Source organism: Xiphias gladius, chromosome 19, assembly GCF_016859285.1.
Source record: "Xiphias gladius isolate SHS-SW01 ecotype Sanya breed wild chromosome 19, ASM1685928v1, whole genome shotgun sequence".
In the NCBI taxonomy this organism is placed as follows: domain Eukaryota; kingdom Metazoa; phylum Chordata; class Actinopteri; order Istiophoriformes; family Xiphiidae; genus Xiphias; species Xiphias gladius.
This window is the reverse complement of record NC_053418.1, coordinates 27202497-27221436: the sequence shown is the minus strand read 5'-3', so window position 1 is coordinate 27221436 and position 18940 is coordinate 27202497. Positions and strand designations below refer to the sequence as shown.

General features: G+C 38.6%; 1 protein-coding gene and 1 long non-coding RNA gene across 4 annotated transcripts in view; both read left to right on the top strand.

Annotated features, from left to right (window-relative positions):
- Positions 1-382: 382 nt before the first annotated feature.
- Positions 383-1768, top strand: LOC120805171. Of its 2 annotated transcripts, none has more exons than XR_005709523.1 (2): positions 383-588; positions 1043-1768. It is a non-coding gene; the product is annotated as an uncharacterized LOC120805171 (long non-coding RNA). The 2 variants fall into 2 exon arrangements; XR_005709522.1 differs by having other exon boundaries at positions 383-629.
- A 228-nt stretch (positions 1769-1996) lies between these two features.
- traf2a (Tnf receptor-associated factor 2a) overlaps positions 1997-18940 on the top strand; it is a 51270-nt gene continuing 34326 nt past the window's right edge. The window contains exons 1-10 of one of the 2 annotated variants that reach the window (XM_040155108.1): positions 1997-2458; positions 5737-5815; positions 6363-6461; positions 8557-8718; positions 10249-10323; positions 10459-10533; positions 12981-13463; positions 14300-14477; positions 14598-14746; positions 16272-18611. In XM_040155108.1, coding sequence (XP_040011042.1) covers positions 2271-2458; positions 5737-5815; positions 6363-6461; positions 8557-8718; positions 10249-10323; positions 10459-10533; positions 12981-13463; positions 14300-14477; positions 14598-14746; positions 16272-16490 — 1707 coding nt within the window. In that variant the 5' untranslated portion in view covers positions 1997-2270 and the 3' untranslated portion in view covers positions 16491-18611. Of the gene's footprint in view, positions 2459-5736; positions 5816-6362; positions 6462-8556; positions 8719-10248; positions 10324-10458; positions 10534-12980; positions 13464-14299; positions 14478-14597; positions 14747-16271; positions 18612-18940 lie in introns of those variants that run through there. The other variant, XR_005709520.1, reaches the window with a different exon arrangement.

Below are 18940 nucleotides of genomic sequence, written 5' to 3'. Positions count from 1 at the left end.
CCGAGATTATGCTAAGTGTAGCTAATTTACCGGAGCTCTTGTGGTCCAAGCCATGTTGTCCGATCCAGCGCAGCCTGCTTCCTGATGATACATAATGGATTAAATTTGTCAGGTAATAAACCCCCCCAAAAATATGAAATCGCAAACCAGCCAACATAAACCCAAAAATACCATCATTCAAAAATATAATAAAAAGCTACAATGTGAAATGCAAATAAATGTGATTTGCATCTTAAAACATAACCTGCATTGCCTGTCTTTTTGTTTGCGTTGCGTCTTTTTGATTTGTAAATCGTAGTTTTTCCTTTGCGCTCCTCAGTTTTTCTGAGTTTGGTCATTACGGTAAATGGAGAAACTGTCCAGGGGCGGGGCTTTTCTCTCCTGCTCTTCTATCAGTCCGATAAATTTTCAGTCATATCCTGCAAGGAACTCTGTGAAGTTACTACAGAACTCCGACGGGGTTAGCGTTCTGGTAGTCCTCTCTAAAAATTGAGATTTTTTTTCCCGAAGTCATTTTTCATCACTGATTTGTGAAACTTAGCTGCTGACATCGGATAACCTCCTGGGAAATACGCTACGATGTCCAAAGTACTCTTTTATGTCTGTTAGCCGGTTTGCTAGCTTGTTAGGTACATCCACCCTAAACTATCTAAATCTGGAAAAGGCGTTTAACATTAAGTTTTGGTAAAGAACTTCGACCACACTGAAACGCACAATCGGTGGCAGAAATGACTAAATCTATCCATGTTCCTCCTTATTTCAGAAATGAAAAACCTGTTGATGACAACCTGTGTGTGTGTGTGTGTGTGTGTGTGTGTGTGTGTGTGTGTGTGTGTGTGTGTGTGTTGAGCAGTGACTGTGGCCCATAATGCTAATTAAAGCAGGAAAGCTGTACTGCTGTGTATTGTCTTCTTGGTGAACGGCACCATACAAATAAACCTGCCCTGCCTAACTTGTGTTGGGTTAAGACGCTGGTAAACTTTTGCAGTTGTTCTGTACATGTAATATAACACTTTTTCCTCTGTTTATTGACACCCCAAAGGACAGGATCGTGGTTATCAGTGTGCAATTTTCTACATATTGATGGCTTAGAGTTGGATGACGAAGCAGAAGGACCGCTGCCGCTGCAGGATCCTCTGCAGGCGCCGTAAGGCTTGATGTGATGACACGATCTTCCTCCTAGTTACCAAGGTCCGAGTAAAGAGAAACAAGTCAGTCCATTGAGGCCTGCTTGGTTTAAAAAAAAAAAAAAAAAAAAAAAAACTACAGTAAATGCAGTACTACAAATGTACAGAAACCGTAGCAGTTCTGTGGTCTTTGAAAACGTACTTGGCAGCTCGGCAGTAAAAGAAGTCTACTCTCTCACATCAAGTTCACCTCGAGGAAAAAAAAAAAAAAAATCAACTGACCATCCCAAACGAGGCTTTGTCACGTCACACTTGTGCCAGAGATGTGCTTTGGATAGAGGATGTTCTTGTCAATCTGCCTCAGTACACTGACGGTAAACTACACTTTCAAGTTGACCGGTCTCCGTCAGCGCCGGGATGTTCCGGTGGGTTTTCCCTCGGTACAGAACACCTGCGGACCTCTAAATTGACTGTCGACTACTTCGAGTTCTCCAGTATTTGGTGCTGTGCGTCTTTCGGGCCACAACAGTGCAGGACACATGAACATGATATGTCGGTATCGAGTGGAAATAAACAATATGCTTCATTATTCTCCTAAAATATTAAACTGAAGGCTACACAAAGCTGATATATTATGAAAACAATGGGTGTTTTTACTGTATTTACCGTGATAACTGTGTTGATGCTATGTGTGTATTTCTAAATAGTAAATAAACCAAATTCTACCAACTCGCATGTATGTTGTGTCATGGCAGTAGCAGAAATAACACAAATGACCCAAAAAGCTGTTTATCTTTACCAAACCGCAACAGCCTGCCTCCTCAAAATCCACAGGCAGTGGAAAACCAGGAGGTGGTCTTCTCTCGGGCCAGCGGCGCCTAGTGGTAGACGTAGTAACTTACAACTGAACATAGCATCCTCAGCTGTCACTTTTATCACATCACATACAAACGCCTGGTCCTTTTTTGCCTATGCACGTGAATATCAGGTTATGAGTTCTTGACATCAGCAGGAATGCCCGAATAAATCCGGCAAAAAAGTGCGATGAGTCGTCGCCGGCGATTCATCATAAAATCACATTCAGCGGTGTTTGCAGTCCTGAACACACCCCACTAAGTACCCCGATATTGTTCAGGGGAAATAATGGCTGCACAGGAACCGTCTCCACCGTCTTCCCTGGAAGGCAACAAACCGGGCTTCCCAAAGAAAATTTTGGCCAACAACCTCGAAGACAAGCATTTGTGCAATTCATGCCAGAAAATTCTGAGAAGGCCCTTGCAAGCCCAATGTGGTCACCGCTTTTGTTCGTTCTGTTTCAACAAAATTGTGAGGTGAGTAGTGTCATGGTTGCTAGCCAGCTAGCTTGGTGTGTAGCCTAAACGAGCAATCAGAGCTTGTTACCAACCATTCTTCGAATATCTCTCAATTCAATAGTACCCTGCTTATTGTCACAGGTTACGCTATATACGGCTAAGAAGACAAGTTACGACATATTTATTGCAAAGACCCACTGAAATATTCGACGTACATGTAATTCAGCGATCGCCACTTTATCCCAATATAATCTCAACTTGTCTGATGGGTTAGCCAGCTGTCTTCGTAGACAAGTTCCGCTAACCTCTGTTGTACCTGACCGGAGCAACCAGTGTAAAATCTCCCAGAGCTGAACCTGACTGTTGTCTTAAAGAAATACCAGATTGGCATGTATGCCAGTTTCACTAGAAGGACCGGCAGCTGTGAAAGTCTTTACAACATGTCCCATTCAGTTTGAACATAAAATTGGGCTTTTTTCTTTGATAGAAGTTTAAATTCATTTCGTTTTTGTCATAATGCAGGAATGAATACATTTGAAAAAAATCCACATTATTTTTCGTGTCTAGACTAAGGACGCAGCGAAAAGACAGGTTTGGTAGTGTGAGCATTAATTTTTTTTTCTTACAATGCGCATGTGTTTGATGGACCGGTCTATGTTGATGGACAGAGACTTTTTCTTTTGTAGTTTCAGTTGTGTGTTAGTTTCAATATTTTGGGCGCAACACCTCCAAGAGGAATGACTGCAGCCACAGCAAAACTTGAACGTCTCAAACCTTTAAACACACGTTATGCAAAAAAACCCTACAGTGGTCTGGTGCAGCCTCTTTGCTTTAATTAACACTGAGAATTGTCTACAGCTTAACTGGAGTCCACCTGTGCCGAATGGAATTGACTTGACATAGAAAGGCACTCACCTGTGTATATGCTGTAAGGTCCCACAATTCACACTGCATGTCAGGACAAGGAACTCTCTGTAGACCCCCAGGATAAAATAGTGGCCAGGCATAGATCAGGGCAAGGGTTGAACACCTTTTTTAAAGCTTTGAGTCGAGCAAGAGTTGACCGTCTGGCCAAACTAAGGTCACTACAACGGAGCTTCAGAAGTCCTCTGCAGAGATGGGTGAACTTGGTGAAGGACCACCATCTCAGCAGCACTCCATCATTTAGGCCTTTATGGTAGAGCGGCTAGATGGAGTAAAAGGCATATGACAGCCTGCTTGGAGTTTGAAAAATTTAATTTAAAGGACTGAGAGCATGAGGAAAAAGACTCAGGTCTGATGAAACAAAAATTCTGCCCTTTGCACAGAACTCCAAACACTATATCTGGTGAAGACTAGGCACTGCTCACCACCTGGCTATTACCATCCCTATGGTGAAGCATGGTGGTTGCAGCATCTTGCTATATGGGAGCTTCTCAACGGCAGGGACAGAGAGACTGGTCAGAACTGAGGGAAGGTTGAATGAGGTCCTTGAAGAAAACCTGCTCCAGAATGCATGTGACCTGAGACTGGGGCGACGGTTCACCTCCCAGCACCACAATCGCCCGAAGCATATAGCCAAGACAATGCCGGAGTGGCTTTGGAACAAGTCTATGATTGTCCTTTAGTGGCCCAGCCAAAGCCCAGACTTAAACCCCATAGAACATCTGTAGAGAGACCAGAGGATGGCAGTTCACAGATGCTTCCCATCCAATTTGACAGAGCTTGACAGGATCTGCCAGGAAGAATGAAATGCCCAAATCCAGGTCTGCTAAACTCGTAGAGACTTACCCAAGAAGACTGGAAGCTGTTACTGCTGCCAAAGGGGCTTCTACAAAATACTGAATTAAGGGTCTGAATACTTTTGAAAATGTGATATGAGTTTTTAATTTTTTTAAAAATTTGCAAATATCTAAAAACAGTTTTTTTTACTTTGTCATTATGGGTTATTGAGTCTAGAATGATGGGCAATAATGGGAATTTTAGCCATTTAAAAATTAAAGGTTCTATATGTAAGTTTTTGCTCTTGCTACATACACAACGTTAGCATTAACAGCTGTTTACTTACCCATCTAGAAGAAACGTTGCCAGTTCAGCATGAAACTTAATTCCTTTATTCGCCAAGAGCTGTCTCCAGCGGTGGAAAGCAGCGGTAATGATTACTCTTGTTTTGCCCCTATTTCTGTCACTTATTCTCTTCTACTGAAGTTAGTATGCTAACCAGTTAGCCCGGCCAGTCCCATATCGTAATACCACTTTGCGATAGTGAGTCACTGTAGTGTCCAGTCTGCCTTCAGTCCAAAATGAGAGGATGAAGAGGTAATGCATAAAGGAATGAAGTTTGTTGATTGTTTCTTCTAGACTGGTAAGTAAACAGCTCTTAGTGCTAGCGTTGGCTATTATTGCAAAAGCTTACATATAGCACCTTTAAATCTACAACACAATAAAGTTTGCAGAAAGTGAAGGCGTCTGAATATTTTCTGAAGCCACTGCAAGTGTAAATAGTATTTGCTACAATAGGAAAACTTGGGAATTTTCTGTATTTTCATGAAGTTTAGGTAATAATGCCAGTACCCCTAGCTTCTTCAGTATCTCCTTCAACAAAATGACGAAGTAGACTACAGTATGTGTGTAGGGCTGCAACTAATGATTATTTTCATTATGGGTTAATGTGCAAACATTTTTCTCAATCAATTAAATGTTTTGCCTATAAAATGTCAGAAATTAGTGAAAAATTTCCAGAGCCAACATTTACATATTCAGATGACTACTTTTATTTCACCAACAGTCCAAAACTGAAAGATATTCAGTTTAGATTTGTATAAAAAAGAGAAACAGTAAATCTTTACATTTGAGAAGCTGGAACATATATGACATTTTTGCTTGAAAAATTACTAAACCGATTAATAGAAAAATAGTTAACCGGAATAGTTGTTATTTAATCAATCAGTTAATCACTTAATCCATTGATCGTTTCAACTCTATATGTGTGACAAAATGATCTCAACTCAAGTTCAATTTACCAGCTTTCAACCGTATCTCACAATCTTCATCACCAAACGGAGTTATGACTGGTTTGGGTCTGGCATTCACTTGAAGACCATGAGATGTGGATGAAAGCTCAAACAAACCTTGAGTTGAGATTATATTGTCATTCTTATTGATTACAGGGCCAAGAGTGAACTCGTGAACTTTGACAGTATTTGGCTAATAGTAATGGTCATATCAAGTATCTATTTTGTCTGACACATGGTTGGTATTTTAACATGGGCACAGGATCTATATTAATGTCAGTATTTGTTTTCCTTCCTTTCAAGTTCCGGACCACAGAAATGCAGTGCTTGTATCAAAGAAGACTTATTTGAGGAACCCACCTCTATTCTCAAGCAAGGTGGTGTAAGTATATTTTTACCTTGTACTGCATTTGTTTTTCAGAGATTCTCACGGTTACGTTAAATGCAACAATGGAATGCATTGAAGTTGTTTAGTTTATTAACATATTGAAAAGTCTTTCATTAGGAGTAGAGTTCAGCCAGGTTTGGTATTTTTGGGTTGCAGATGATAAGAGCCAGAGTTTTTTTTCTGGACATAAAGTCCCTTAAACAAATTCCTGAGAGTCAGCACTGTAAGGTCATAGTTATTGTTTGTTTTCAGAACCAATGTGCTGGAGCACAAAGCCGACACAACAAAAACTGTCCCTGCACTTAAATTTTGTGAGTGCTCTGTAAGTCTTGGCAGTGCAGACAAAGATGGAGCAACTATAGTCCTGATTCCCTAAAAAGACCATATGTGCTGGAGAAATTAGAGCCAGGAGAGAAAAGTGAGCTCCAAGTATCCTGACCCTCAGTCGACTGACGCGGAGTGTTTTTAACACTATCCTTCAGACTGTAACTGAAGACACAAAGCATACAACACTGACAACAACCTCTGCTTTTCCATCCAGGCTTTCCCAGACAATGCAGCCCGAAGAGAAGTTGAGGCCTTGGCAGCTGTCTGTCCCAATGAGGGTTGCACATGGACGGGAACTATCAAAGAATTTGAGGTGCATAATAATTGCAAAGCAGGCTGGGGAATTAACACCCGCTCCCATCATGAATAAAGTCTGTGCCACTGATCACATTTTCATAGAATATGGGGCAGAAAGTATCTTGCTACTTGAGCTCCACATGTACAGAATTACACAGATGTGCTACATCACGGGTAAATTGTCAGATAAATCATAAGCAAGTTTTTTTATAAATGTTTTTGATATGAACTCTTTATAAATTTGCATGTAGATCATCAGGGGAACAGTGTTAGGCAAGTTACTTGAAAACTGTAATCAATTACTCATTACTCACTGATAAAGTAATTATATCACTTCACTAATTAATGAGTTACTTCAACTCTAAAAAAGAGTCCTGAATCTACGCGTACCTGTGGCTAACACCTGCCACATCAGCCAGCCAAGAACACACAACATTTAGATAAGACAAACTTTGGCATTACTTGTAGTCACATTTCTCCTCTTTTGGTAGAGGACACCGCCTACCCTGCACCTCAAAACCATGTCCCAGAATTCTGCCCATTGAACACAGAGAAAAAACTGACATCAACCTCCCATCAAATTCCCAGTAAAACCGCGAACAAGCCAACACCCACATGTCAAAGTAACAGAGCTTTATTGAGAATTTAACTGTTATTACTGAATTTTAAATTGTAATCCCTTACGGTACTTGTTACTGTAACAAGTAACAAATAGTAAACACATTACTGTAACGGGTTACTAAGTAATGCACTATTGGTAACATGTCTGAAAAAGTGATCACATTACTTGAGAAAAATATATTAACAAAACAAACAAAACAAATAAAATATTCATACACAGAAATTATAAATCAGGCTTAATTTACAGATGACTTATCAGAACATAACATTTAACAATAACTGACATTTGAATATGTCTAAGGGATGGAAGAGATAACAGAACATTGTTCAACAGACACACGGGCTAAATCTGGAGTATATACACCCATCTCTCTGTCCAACATAAAAATAAAACTATATAAAATCCAGTGTCCCTGTGTGCTCATGCACACATTAAGCTCTTTTAAACAGAGATCCTGCTATATTGCCGTAACGAAGACCCTTCATAATGCAGGCATAATGCAGCCCCCCATGTGTGATTTTTTTTTTTTTTTTTTTTTGGATTGCATGTCGGTGTTCTGGAATCAGAGGCGTGATGTGTAACACAACAGGGTTGGCGTCTGTCCCGCCAGAGGGCCGCTCTCCCTTTGACACAGACGTTGATTTAGCTCTGTGACTACCTCTGCTGCCGGCTTATTGCCGGAACAACAATGCTCCCCCTCCCCCTCCGTATTTGTACCTTTTATACGGAACAGCGAGGTAGAATAAAGGCGCAACATTCCCACCATGAACAGGCTGTATAAAAGGGGCTAGTGTTCTACAGCAACACTAGTGGTCAAAAACTACACAGGATGCATTAAAAAGACATATGGCCATGTTCAGAGTGCATGGAAAAACACACCCTTCCATATCATTTAAATGGAGCCAGTCTGTTGATGCAGCAGGGGTGCCAATGCAGAGGACTCGTGAAAAAGTTGAACCAGGCTTAATGTTTAATGCAGTGCTGTGCAGCATCATGCAAAGGACTGTAATGGCAAATTAAAAACATATAGGCAGGTGACTTTATAACATGAAAGCTGTATTTATACTGTTTACCTCACGACTGCTGCGATGAAAGATAAAGGAAAAAGACAAATTTATTGCTGCCATGATAACTTGAAAATAAATGTAACTTCTTTAAAATTCTCTTAAACTCATAAGTGACCTTAAATACCTTTTTTATATGGAACATTTCATTTTCAAATCATTACCATGTCATTCCTGTTTGTCAGTGCATTGTTGGCTACTTATATTATGGCTTTAGCATGACTTTACTATATCAGTGACACTCCAGTCACACTTGGTCATTCACAACATTAAGGCAGGTTTAACCAAAGTGTCAGATACATCCTTTTATGTACACACACCACCAGTGACCATCAAGTCAAAGGTACATCCAAGTTCACCAAACAATAATTGAACATTAGAAGAAATGTTGAAAAGGTTGTTTTTCTTTTGTTGGTCATCTGCAGGCTAGCCATGAGGACAGCTGTGACTTCATGATCATCCTGTGTCCTTCCTGTAAAGAGCTGATGAGAGCCAATGAACAGGAACGCCACAACGAGAGAGAATGTCCAGAAAGGACACTCAACTGCAAATACTGCAAAGAACCCTTCCTGTTGAAGAACATCAAGGCCAGACTTCTCTGTATTACTATAATAAAACACTGTCTGTCTTTAGGGTGTGCTAAATGGTTTGTGGTAAATGCTAACTCTTTGCCAAAATGTCAACAAACAAAGGGTAAAAACAAGGCTCAGATTGTAGCACTAGCTAACTTACTGAATCCATTGCAACATTATGCTTCCTGTTTATATCTTGCAAAGCCCCAAGCTAATGGGAACTGTGGTGGAGCCCGACCAGTACAGAATTTTTAAGGCAGATGCCGATTTTGATATTTAAGCGTTTTTAAAAAAAAATCAGATAAATATATATCAGCTGGTAATTTTTTTTTAGCAAAGTAAAAAATAAACCTGAACTACACTCATTTTAATGTATTTAATGTATATATAATGCAATGTGTCTATTTTATCTATTCAGCAGTACCCTTCTATTTCTATGTATACGATGCAAGCTACAGGAAAGCATTTTCCAACACTATTTATATAGCAGTTTAAAACCATGTCATCTTTAATGATGCAGGAAACTGAAACAATTTGAGCTCTGTGTTAAACCCCATATCTGTTTACATTTTGGCAAAGAGTTAGCTAGATATATTTACCATCACGTCATTTAGGCAGAGTGGCCGTAACGCTACATCTTATCGAGTCATTAGCTGTCTTCCACTGCCAGGCCATGACTTTAGCTGGCTTTGTGGCTAACTAGTTTAGCAACAGGTAACCTGCGAGCATGTGTTTGATAGCTGCCGTCAGAGCTGTACTGACAAGAGAGCATATGATAAGACTGTTGTTGATTTACTCGCAAGATTTCTGCTCTACAGTGGTCAGCTGAGCTGTGACAGGGACTCCACTGTTGTGTTGGCAATATGGCAACACAACAGTGGAACCACAGTGCCTTCTAGTGGACAGACTATGCAACAGGGACTCTGGTATTAAAATAGCTCAAGCACCTACAGTATCTTTGGCCGTCCAGTACTTTCATTTCTTTTAAATTATCGGTTGTTATAAAAGCTGCTACCAATTTACCTGCAATTCACTTAAATTGGAGGGTGAAATCAGCCGCCATTGTATTGTTCAGGTTCCAAACTGTAGTTCCCGAACTTGGAACATGATTGTCCCCAGAATCAAAGTAAGACAAAGAATAGTAATAAGAGTTACTAAATCCATTAATATGATACAGATACATACATCGACATGGTTCTTACATTCCTGGAACACTGACAATCTCCTGCATCCATTTATATACAGATGAACATGCAGACAAAAAAAGTGTATTGGGAGGGGATATTTGCATGCAAGGAAAACCTTGCTGTAAACTAATTAGCTCAACATATATTTGGTAAAATTGTAATGGCTTAAAATCCCCATATATTTGGTAAAATTGTAATGGCTTAAAATCCCCTTTTATATTTACAACTGAATTTGTAGCATAAGAAAAAAAGCTGTAAAAGTGAAGGAAGCCGAGAACAGTCAACTGCCCCACGATGACATACTGCTTTTATTGTGAACTAACTTTGCCTTTTTTTTCTTTTCTTTTTTTTTTTTTAGGCTCATGATGAAATCTGTCCAAAGTACCCAATGATTTGTGAAGGTTGTGCAAAGAAAAAGATTCCCAGAGAGAAGGTATCCCATATATTCATTTCAAATAGATTTTCAAAATTGTGTTAGATTGATCTCAGTAACCATTTAGCTATGGATCAAATTCTACAACGTATTCTATAGATCATTAGCTTCTTTCTTTTTTTTTTTGTTTTGCAGTATGTGGACCATATTAAGTTCTGCAGTAAATTTAAAGCACCATGCAGATTTCATGTTGTTGGCTGCGATACGTCTGTAAGTAGACATTTTTGTCATATTTTGAAATATATGTAACACTGGCTAATGTAATAAATACTTGATCATCTAATAACTTCAGCAAAATCTCCCTCTTAGTGGATAGTTATTGTCATTCAATTTTCAGACTGATGTTTCAACTAAAAAGGTAAAATATACAGATAAGATAATTTTCTCTGATATATTATGAGAAAATAAAATGACATTATTACGGAAAAAACTGATTTTCTTTTCATTTTGAGCCATTTAGAGGAACTTTGCCAGGGCGTTTCATTATTGAACAGTTTTTACAGAATTAGTTGCTACATGCCTGTAAATGGATCTTGTGTTGTTGTATATGAAGCCCATGTTTGTATATACGCACAATGCCTATGTGACGTTTTCACCTAGTATGGCATTTTCGTGTGTTACTATTTTTACAATAACACCCAAAATGGGTGTGGTTAGGCTTTTTAACACTGATGAACAGAGAGAGTAAAAAATCTAGATCAGTTTGTGGGAACTTCAGTACAAATATGAAACATAAACTTGACTGCAGTATATGCCCCTTCACCTCACCTGAAGCAGTAACAGTCTTAAAATTTAACATTGCCTTCCTCTAACATCTACATTGGATTGAGATCTGGACTGTGATTCTGACACTCCAGGATATTAACACTGTTGTTCTCACATCCTCCTTGTGTAACTGTGGCTTCATGTTTGGCATTGGTGTAATGCTGAAATATAAATGGTTTCCTAAGTGGCAGTAGGTTGTCCTCCGGGATCATTTGACCTTTCTGTCATAGTCCCTCCAGGATGTGCTGCAGAGAAACATCCCCATAGCATGATGATTAAAAGCACCATCCTTCATGCTGGGGATGCTATGTTTCTGATGGTTCTGCCGTGTTTGGCAGACATTGCTTGGTATCAGATGGGTCATCAGATTATAGGACATTCCTCAACTTTCCTAGAAGTGGTGTTAATCTTGTCAATGAAAACTATGACAAAAAATACTCATTGACCTTTTTTTTTTCGACGAAAGGAAAATAAAAAGTAACCTTTGAAAACCTGAACAGTGACAAAATGTTTTATATTTCTTGTCAACAAATAAAAACTAAGTGATAATGTAAAAGATGGACACATGACCAAACTACTGCTTTAGTACGGTACTCGACAACCTGCATTTATCTGTAGAATCACTGTAGCTCCTGATTAGTACCACAGTTTTCTCTGTTGCCCAAAGTCTCTTCATCAGAAGTTGAATTAGCTGCTGACCTGTTGCACTAAAGTTACAAGTAGCATCTTGCATTCAGTAATGTCCCTGTCAGTAATCATATCTAATATAACCTGTTCTTATGGACCAAATTAATCTACAATTGCACAATCAATCTACAATCTTATCGAAAATTAGATTAGAAGCTGCAGCATTTGAGTGAATCCAGCCTCTGAATGACCAGCTGGAAACATATCAGGACTACTGGATTTAGTGTGTGTCATTCTGTTGCCGCATAGCAGAGTGACATGGAGACCAGCTGTAGCCTTAAAATACTCCATATACAACAAACAAAAATGAAAAATGTATGATGGAATTAAGACCAAAAATTCACTGATGAAAACAAGCAATGAAACTAGTGAAAAGTGTATTTAGTTTTTATTGACTAAAACTTACAAAAATCAAATGACTGAAATTTGATTAAAACCAGTACATATTTTCATCAAAAGACTGGGGCTAAAACTAAATCAAAATCAGGTGCTAAAATTCACACTGGTTCTGAAACAAACTTTAGCCCCGATGACATGTGAGTTTTGTCAAGTATACCACAGTACTACCTTCTCTAGCCTACAGCCTACAGCTGTAGGCCACCACATTTTTTCAGTGTTTTATGACTGACCTTACTGTTGTCAGAGGAATTTACAGGGCCCCCTCTCGTGACCAGTCAGTTTCATTATTATTATTATTATTATTATCATGGATAAGTGTGGAATGTGTTTTGGTCTTCATCCCATAGTTTTTGAACAGAAACTGTTGGAACAACAGGAGAATTTAATCTAGGACAAACTGCATACCTTCATTACACGTAGCTAGTCTCCATTCAACATAATATGGGATTTGATAAAATATGTCATGGTAAAGGGTCTGAATACTTTATATTTATATTTTTAAACTTTATGTTTATATTTGTACCAAATTTTTGAGATCTGTTTTCACTTTAACATCAAGTCATTTTTCTGTTGCCCAGTATCAGTGTGGTTAAACAATAAAACATGAAAAATACTTTGTATAGTGTATGTATCCTTTATTAGCTTCATTATTTCTTTGTTGTGTGCTATTACTATTTTCTTCTCCTGTGGAACAATTTCACACACATCATTAAAATGAAATTTCTGCTGGTATGTATGTAATGGATGAGGAACCTTATTTCTGAGTTTTTAATGTGTTTCTGTTTGTATCTTTCTTTGACTCCAAGGTGGAGAAAGAGAAGATTCATGACCATGAGCGGCAGTGTTCCTATGAACACCTCAACTTGCTCCTGCATTTCATCATGGGCATCAAGGTGAGCCTGGAGAGCCTGCAGCCCCAGAGCCTGGAGGTAGCCAGCCACAAGCTGCAGGAACTCCACCAGTCCCTCAGGGACCTGGAGCAGAAGATGAGCCAGCTGAGTGGCGGTGGTGCAGCTCCCGTGCAGGGTGCGTGCGCCCCGACCCTGGCCACCTCTTTCACCCCGCTGCCCAGCGCCATGGGTGCTGCCCTGGAACTGCAGCTCCAGAGCGAAAAGACCAAGGTGGCAGAGCTGAGCCGGCGCTGCCAGGAGCTGGAGCTCAAAGTTAGCACATTCGAGAACATCGTCTGCGTCCTCAACCGAGAGATGGAGCGCTCCTGCACCACCATGGAGGCCTACAACCGTCAACACCGACTGGACCAGGACAAGATCGAGATCCTGAACAACAAGGTGAAAAAAGTGACACATGACACTCTGAAAACCCCCTGATCTAATGAAAATTGCATTTGGACTGCAAAGTTTGACATACAAAACTCATACAAAACTGAGACAAGTGTGCCTCCCCAAACTATCACACACTTGAGCCAGGGATGGTTTATCATATTTCTAGTGTCTTGGTTTTGTTCCTGTAGTTTAAAGCTGTGATGCTCTTGGTATCAAAAATTGCTTCATTTTGCTATTTAAAGCACCTTAATTGAATCAATGAGCTGTGTGTCACAGCCACTCCAGGCGCAGGGCTTTTGAAATGAAACAGACTATGGACTGAGTAATTTCATTGCCTCACCAGAGTTGGTTGAAGTTTTCTAAAGTGTGTGTCGGTCAGCTGGTCTTATTTGTTAGTGCTGGAGTTCAGCGCTCCCACCTGCTAATGTTAGTCTGTACGTGATGGGGCACAAAGTATTCACAAAATGCTTACCTTTTACTTGCAAAGTTAATTATTAAGTCAATAAATCCAAAATGTGCCTAAACTGTGCCTTTTTTGAAAATGAAATACAAGTTTATTCTAGTATGTGTGCGCTGTACACCGTCCAGGTGCTGCTCATCCCTGAGTCTGTCAAAGTTTAGGGACATTGTCCCTGGAGTTCCAATATGAATTTTCTCATTATATTTAGCTCAATAGAATCATTACTAAAATCTTCATCAGATGTTAGCTCATCACATTTGTCCATCACATTACATTACAACACTTGACTTACCATGGAGCATCAGTTTTGGTCTTAGTGAAAACTCAAATATGGCGTGTTAAGTTAGATAAACTACCTTGTTCCTTTGTTGCTGTGCTGCAGGTTCGTCAGCTGGAGAGGACTGTGAGTCTGAGAGATCTGTCCATCGTGGAGATGGAGGGGAAAATGAGGGAGATGTCTGCAGCCACGTATGAAGGCATCTTTGTTTGGAAGATCTCGGATTTCACCAAGAAGAGGCAGGATGCCGTGGCCGGCCGTGCCCCTGCAATGTTCTCTCCTGGTACAAACTTGATTTAATGACTAACATCTGAGTTATAATCCAGACAATGATGAGGCATCTGTCTGATTAGCAGTAAATAACAGACCTGATAACACTTTGTTGATGTATAATGTTTTCCAGCCTTTTATACCAGTAAATATGGCTACAAGATGTGCTTACGAATCTACCTGAATGGTGATGGGACAGGCCGCGGCACCCACTTGTCTCTGTTCTTTGTGGTGATGAGAGGACACAGCGATGCACTCCTCAAGTGGCCTTTTAACCAGAAGGTACTTTTATAATTAATTATAAAAAACTGTATTATAATCATTTGTATTATTATTTTGGTTATTTGATTTGAGAAATATTCTGTATTTTTTAATTTTTTGTCTGAGCTCTACTCACTGGTTTGAATTGGGAGGGACATAGTTGGAAAGAGTATTTATGTATTTCTGCGACCAACAGAATTTAATAACATTTGAATCAAAATCTGATGACATTTGGGGTTGTTTGCTTATGTTGCCAGGCTACCATTAATCAACACTGTCAATCTGAAGCAGATTATCTGAGTTTGAGTGTGAAACTCAGTAAATAATACGTTTTTTTCCCAAACTTTAACTTTAATTGTTACACATCTAGTAATGAGTATTTGATATTACAGAGAAATATTTAAAATCTGAAAACACGTTTTCAGGGGCTTTAAGAAATCTAAAAATACTCTGCTCTTAATAATAATTTGAGTCTGATATGGTTTTCTAACAAAAAATTCAATTACCTAGTTAAAGGTACTTAAAATTATATTTTTTCTTTTCCTATTGAATCAGGATTGGTTTCTAAATTAGCTGTTTGTACATCGAGATCTTAAACTGTGATTTAACATGAGCACAGAGAAACCTTCCTACTTCAGCGGATGAATGTGAAAATAGCTTTCTAGTCTCAAACTCTGCACATACATCATTCTGCACAGTGAAACTCAAACTCCAAAGACAAATTTTTAAGTGCACAGGGACTTGAAGGCATTTTGTATAATGGGAAATTTAGTAAGTCAGTAAATAAGTTAAAGGAATTGTTCAACATTGTGAGAAATACGCTTATTTGATATCTTTAAGAGAGTGAGATGAATAGATTGATACCACTTTCATATCTATACATTAAGGGCGGAGCTTGCATCAGTATTTATGTTAGTCATGCTTAGCATAAAGACTGAAAAGAGGGAAACAGCTGTTCTGGCTCTGTCTAACGTTCAAAACCATGCTTTCCAGTACCTCTAAAGTCCACTAATGCACTGTATCTTTTTTGTGTAACCTGTACACAAATGTAGAAATAACAATTTTCTAGTTTCATGAGAAGTTAGCTAAGAAACAGCTCCAGCTTCTAAGCCTTTTAAGATTCTTTTCATAAAAGGGTTAAAAAATGGTACATTTTATTTAGGGAACTTGAGAGATGTTGGTAGGTGTATTATTGAAATTTGAAATTTTTTTTCCACTTGCTACTTTAGGCCTCTTTTAAGCTAGTTTTTTTTTTGAATGACCTTAAATCCAAAAGCACCATGCTAGTTTGCTTTGATGTTTTTTTTTTTGTTTTTTTATGTTTTTGTTTTTTGATTCAAAGTGAAGTTCTTAGTGGGCTATTCATTTTTTATTCATTTTATTTATCTTTTCTATGATCCATTATTGACTTTGAATACATTGTTAATCATATTATAGCTAGCCTCTTGAAGTGTCATCATGCTAAAACTGGAACTGCATTAGTGGGTCAGCTCCAGTTTTTCTGTCAGAGCAGATGTAAGGCTAGACTCGTAACATGTGTACCCAGGTCACCCTAATGCTGCTTGACCAGAACAACAGGGAGCACATAATCGATGCCTTCCGGCCCGACATCTCCTCCTCGTCTTTCCAGAGGCCTGTCAGTGATATGAACATCGCCAGTGGCTGTCCGCTCTTCTGTTCGCTCTCCAAACTGGACTCTAAAAACTCCTACATACGCGACGACACCATCTTCATCAAGGCCATTGTAGACCTCACTGGACTCTAGGCAAAAGCTGAGGGCAGAAATCCAACCTTGCCTTTTGTGGTTACTAACCTGTTTAAATCAACAGGCTTTTGTATCACCTGTAAGTGGCATTTGTCTTTGGGTTCTGTCTAGTCTTTTGGTTTTGGTATGAATTGTTGGCGGCAATATGCGAGACTAGAGCAGGAAACTTAACTTCTTCTGGCCAATGGTCACAGTGGATGTGGGTTTGCAAAACCTTCTTAACCACTGTACTCTTTTACCAATCAAACTGAGTTTTCATTCGACAAAAACATTTGATTACCTACAAGAGTGTGTGGAGGAGTTAATACAATACTGAATATGTGCCAATATTAGGCTGGTGATAGGTGTTAATTTCCTGCCCTGCAGAAGAGACACACAGCATTTGAATTGATAGAAGCATTCCAAGATCTAGGTAGAATATTATACTTGTGAAACAACTAGAAGAGTATGACATTTTCTATAATCCCTAGTGATCATCCTATAGCTTCCTGTACCATAGTTGAGGCTCACACAATCAGTTTTACACAGGAAAATTACCAGATTTTTTTTAAAGGTGTAAACTCAGAGGTTTATACTCATTTCACAAGGATTTTATCTCCATTCACATTCAAATGTTGTTTTAAGCTGCAAGTAAATAAGGTCCTCCTGTGACAAAAGTCAGATATTGCTGCTAGTCACTAGTTAAAGCCCAAAATAACTGAGTCTTAACTAGAAGCTAGCATAACTACCATATCGCGAGTCCCACAAAATAATAAGAGCCGTATTAATCTTGTTTGGCTGCTTGGTGCTGAACTCCACAAAAAGCTAAAAATGACACATTTGATAACTGGCGTTGAAAGGTTGATATGGCTAACATGTTAGCAAACTACTACTTATTTAGTAAAATATAAAATTAAAAATAGTAGAATGAGAGATCAATGGGAGTTGTGGCTCTAGCAACCAGAGAAAGAGGATTCCACTATTAACTCTCCCGTTTTAGCTCTGTTTTAGTCTCCACCAACTCCTGAGGAAAATATTTGGCTCTTTTAGCTTGCTAGTTACTATGTTCGCCAGCTAAACGCTAATTTTGTCTGCCATTTAGTACTGAGCCGGTTGCGTAGAGTTGGGTTATCAGTTGGGTTATTTCACTGACAACGGTTGTCCTCTGCTGCTAGGTACCAGGTGGATGAAAGAGGTTAAACAGAATCAGAATGTGAAAATTGTGGGTCGTACAATCAAAACAGCTAGCTAAAAGATGATCAAACGTAGACATGAGTGGAAACCTCAGAATCTGATTATAATTCTCTCTAGGTATGTCACTATGAGTAACTCTCTGAAATTACATATAGTTATATGGACTATTGTTAATTTAAGAATATTGATAGTGCAGCTTAAAAAAAAAAAGTCAAACTATAAATTGCTTGTTATGCAAAGTTTATTTCTGTTATTTGACTTTCACCTGGGTTTTTATATTATATTTTGTATATTTAAAGTTTGAAATTTCAAACACCAACACATTTCCATTTAAAAAAAATTAAAAACAGAAAATACTGAGCCATGAAAAAACAAGCTATGTAGATTAAACAGCCAACAGGCACAGCGATAGATCAAGCAGGTCTAGGCGGTTGTGCTGACTGTTGGCTTGTACTGCCTGACATTTGATTAATTGATTATTTTTGTTAACTGCGTTTTTTGCATTTAGAAATGTGGAGTTCCAGTGTGACGCCCATGTAGCCTTCAGAGTATTGCTCAGCTTTGCACACAGTTTGTAGTGCAGTTGTAATTTTTTAACGTGTTTATGGTTTCTTAACATCTATGCCTCCAACTCTCAAGTCCTGTATTCATTGGTCATTTGTCGTGGTGAACATTGTTTGAATTCCATGAATTCTGAGTGTAGTACTTCATTTGTGAGTGTTGTTTTTGTGTGTGCGTGTGTGCGCGTGCGTGGGTGTGTGTGTACTGTTCCATTTCTTTGCTGTGATTTGCAGTTTTAGTTTCATGTTGGATCTGTGGAAGATACACTGTAGCTTACAACAGTTTCTGGGTTTTGTGTCCAAGAAACCTTAACAGTGATGGTGGTCAGGCTGATTTGCCCAAGTGGAAATATGACGTATTTTATTACAAATAAAACATATATTTGCATACAACTTCTAATAAATTTAATAAATATCTTTTGATAATAAACTTTGGCTTTTTTTCAATATTTGTTGTCTGCATATTTACAATTTCTTTGACCACCTTACCCAGGATGTATTCAGTTTCATTTTAGAAATTTATAATATTTAATAACATGCATATGAACAAATATTGAAATGGCCAAAATAGAATATAGAATATAATATAATGATATAATATTATGATTATGAACATGTGTACCAACATGAGAGGCGTATCAAAAATATGTCCACTGCAGCGTCTTCACAAAGTATTTAAATTTTTAGCAACACTTTTTTGGTGTTACCTAAATTTAG